Source organism: Callithrix jacchus, chromosome 11 (assembly GCF_049354715.1).
Source record: "Callithrix jacchus isolate 240 chromosome 11, calJac240_pri, whole genome shotgun sequence".
In the NCBI taxonomy this organism is placed as follows: Eukaryota; Metazoa; Chordata; class Mammalia; order Primates; family Cebidae; genus Callithrix; species Callithrix jacchus.
The window spans coordinates 103617439-103621333 of NC_133512.1; the positions used below are offsets into that span (position 1 = coordinate 103617439).

General features: G+C 40.0%; 1 protein-coding gene across 1 annotated transcript; it reads right to left on the reverse strand.

Moving 5' to 3' along the window:
- Positions 1–731: 731 nt before the first annotated feature.
- On the reverse strand, positions 732–3656 carry LOC100385720 (olfactory receptor 2F1-like). The gene has a single exon (XM_035255128.3). The coding sequence runs from the start codon at positions 2481–2483 to the stop codon at positions 1530–1532; it is 954 nt and encodes a 317-aa protein (XP_035111019.1). The 5' UTR covers positions 2484–3656; the 3' UTR covers positions 732–1529.
- Between the last annotated feature and the right edge of the window lie 239 nt (positions 3657–3895).

The following is a 3895-nucleotide window of genomic DNA, read 5'->3' on the forward strand; positions in this document are numbered from 1 at the left end:
CATTGTTCCATTATCTGTCATCCTTGCTATGTAAAATTATTCTTGTCAGGATACCGTCATATTGACTACTGTGTCCAACAACCATATATTGATACTGACACAGAATAGATACTCTGCTGATAATACCTGAAATGCAAGTTTAATTTGCCAGCGTTGTCATCCTCTAGGATACCTGCCTGTCTTGCAAATTACTATTCATATAAAATTCAGTTGTCAAACAGGCTTTGGGTCATATGTCTTCAACACTGTTTGAATGCTTAGATTCTATGATAATGTGTTGACAAACGTAAGAACTCCAAATCAACTGACTTAAAGAAGACACAAAAGGATGACAGGACTTTGACTCCTTCAAGGGAATAGGAAGCCCACCTATTATCATATTCTTTCTTTCCTTTCCCCTTTTCAATTACATCTTCTCCTTCTTTTACATGGTTTTGCTTCTTTCCAAAGGAAGGTCCAATCTCAGACAAGCCCAGGATACAAGACTAACAAAAGTTCACCTATGGCTCTGTTGTGTGTAAGTTCACCCATGGCTCTGTTGTGTGTATGAGGGTGGGGAAGATGGGGGGGGTGTAAGAGAAGTTCGCAACATGGAGACTTCAGGGTAACATTTGCACAGTTGACTGATTTTTCTTGATGTTCCAAAATTCATATTAAATGATCTTACCCTTCATTGACTTTGGCTGAAGAGTTTGTCCTTAGATTAACTATGTCTTTGACATTTCATACAGTATCTCATAATTTGTGTGCTTTTTTCTGTGTTTCTAAAGATTCAGAGAAAGAGCATATAGATTTTTCAGAGATTGATCATTTTTAATATTTTAAATGATATACTTATTAAGCAGTAAAATCCTTCTCAAACTGTTTGGATACTGGCAAGGAGTGCCTGAAGCTTAACTTTCTTGGTCATTAATAGTCTTTAGTACAAATGGCCATTGATATTTTTCCACTGAACTACCTCAGGCATTCAGGAAAAGACGTTATGTTCACATTTTGTAGGTCCTGCACAAAAACATTTTAATCAGCCTTGACAATAACACTTTTCTCAGAATGTTGACTCACACAATTACTGCATGTGGTGACATACACTGCACATTAATCAAGGTGAGTCTTCAAATGTAAAAATACATTTTGTTTTCAATGGAAATACCATAACCTTTTATAAAATATGGATGCGTAAGTACCAGTGGTCCAAGCTAAGATCAATGAATAGGTCTGTGATTAAAAACTATGTGACAAATCAAAACATTAAGTAGTAATTTTTTTCAATTATTGTCAGGCCATAAGAGTGGAGGTAGAGGAAGTGTGGGAATTTTTATAACAGCAGTATCTAACTCCACTGTGCATAAAAATACCCCCACCTCCCACACCCCATCCAACTCAACCACTCAGCCTCCTACATAACATCCGCAGTACATGCTACGTCATCTCCTTCCTGGTTGCCAGGACAACGTAGTTTATACCTGTCAAATCTGTGTTGGGTGGAGAACAATGAGGCAAAGCTGTTTTCTCTAAGTTATGCTCATGAGTCAGGTTGGCAGCGTTGATGTTAACCCAGAGAATTTCCATAATAGTTTATGCCAGGCCCCCTTCACCTCTTTATTCCTTAGGCTGTAAATCATAGGATTCAGCATTGGTGTCAAAATGGCATAAAAGAGAGAGATCAACTTCTCCTGAAGGGCAGAGGGACCAGAATGGGGCTGGATGTAAGTGAAAATGGCCATGCCATAGCACAGGGCAACCACCGTGAGGTGAGAGGCACATGTCTGGAAGGCTTTCTTTCTTCCCTCTGTGGACTGAATCTTTAGGATGGCAGAGATGATCCAGATGTAGGACAAAAGAACCAGATAGAAGGGTGTCATCAGAAGAAGAATACTAGACACCATGATGGCGACCTCATTGGAGGAGGTGTCCACACAAACCAGCCTGACCACTGCTAGAAGTTCACAGGATATGTGATCAATAAGCTTGTTTGTGCACATGGGCAGCTGAAAGGTGATGGTGGTCTGCACAAGAGAGTTGATGGATCCACTGACCCAGGATATGACGGCCAACTTAGCACACAGTGCTCCGTGCATGATGGCCGAGTATCGCAGGGGGTCACACACAGCCACGTAGCGGTCATAGGCCATCACTGCCAGGAGAACAAACTCAATCCCACCCAAGGCCAGGGAGAAAAATAACTGTGCTGCACAGCTCCGGAATGGGATGGCTTTATGTTCTACAAGAAAATGTGCCAACAGCTGAGGGACTATGCTTGTGGCATAGGAGACATCAACAAGGGAGAGGTTGGTGAGAAAGAAATACATGGGAGTGTGGAGTCGGCTGTCCAGCCTGATCAGAAGAACAATGAGACAGTTTCCCAGCAGGGTCACCACATACATGACCAAGAACAGGACAAAGAGGAAGACCTGAGTGTCCCAGTCACTGGACAGGCCGAGGAGAATAAATTCACTCACCCAAGTCTGGTTATCTCTTTCCATTTAAAAAAATTCAAGAATTATTAATCTGTGAAGAGAGTCAGAAAAAAAACAGAAGCTGTTGAACAATCATAAGAGTAACTTGTTTGAAAGCATTCTGTACGTGCCAGCCAGCCTTACGCAGGTACTTCAGGTCATTTATTGGCCAAAATGATAGCCTTGACTCCACACTCATTATACCTACTTCGCATCAGGGAGACAAGTCATGGCCTTTAAAAGACACAATTTGATATCAGGAAAGTCAGTTAAATCCTGGAAATAATGCATTGCAACATTAGGAATTCTACATCTTTACCAACTTACTTCAGATTCCAGGGCAAGGCGAGAATTGCAAATGACAACCACATGTAAAATTATAAGCAATGAAGAAGAATATGGTTGGTAAGTTAAAGAATCACCTTAAACATGTCAACTAGACCTATCTTGATGAACTGTGTAAATCTACTACAAAAGGAGAGATTTGGAAGAAGCAAGGCCTTGAGGAATATCTCACCTGGAAACCTAGGTTTAAGACTGATTTTATTAGGCAGATTCTTGATGTTGTTATATTGATAAACATTATATATACAAGAGGACATTATTACATAACTCATGAATACATTTTACATCAAACGTAGATACCATGCGGGGGAAGTACTTTTTGAACTTTGTACTGGTAGTACGACTGTACAATCATGGGTTTTAGTAGTAACAGGATCTCTGTGTTGGGGTAGGTAAGCCAACAAACATGATTTCCCTGCATTCTCTCCACAAATTCAGATACAAATAAAATTGGAGACAACCTGTAACATATCTGAGAACATAGGGATGGCTTAGATGCTTGGAGGATCCTGGAGCCCACTGGTCTTTTGGGTAGCCTTTGATCTCTTTTTGGGTTGGGGTAGGGGTAGAGATTATAATTGTACTTTGGTCTCTTATTTTTTATTTTATTATTATTATTATTGCCCTTTTCAACTTGCTGCTGTTGCTATGGCCACTAAAGAAAACAAATATGAATATGAATGCTTAGACAGATACAAGGGAGGAAAAGAAAGCAGGTGTTTAAGGACTCTTCTTCATTGCCCAAAACAGAGAAGATATGAATTCACTTGAATGTACATTGGAACGGAGATTCCCTTCTCCTTACTTTTGCTCAGCAAGTGCTTAGTCAGGAAAACTGATGTTATACATCAGTTTTGAACATCAAACAAGTTACACTGTAAAAAAAAAAAAAGAAAAAATTAGAACCAATTCCTTCTTATTCCATGTCTGCCTCTTCATGAGCTTTCCTTTTACTGCAGTGTTCACAATAAGGGAAAAGCGGGAAAGAAAGAAGGCAGGAGGCATTGAGGGCAGAAACAGGTCTGGACAGACCAGGATCTCTTACCTACAAGAGAAAGACTGTCAATGCTTCAACTCTCTTATTTGATAAAGGA

Coding starts and splice junctions, on each gene's coding strand:
- LOC100385720 (XM_035255128.3), bottom strand. CDS start 2,483: ATGGAAAGAGATAACCAGACTTGGGTGAGTGAATTTATTCTCCTCGGC.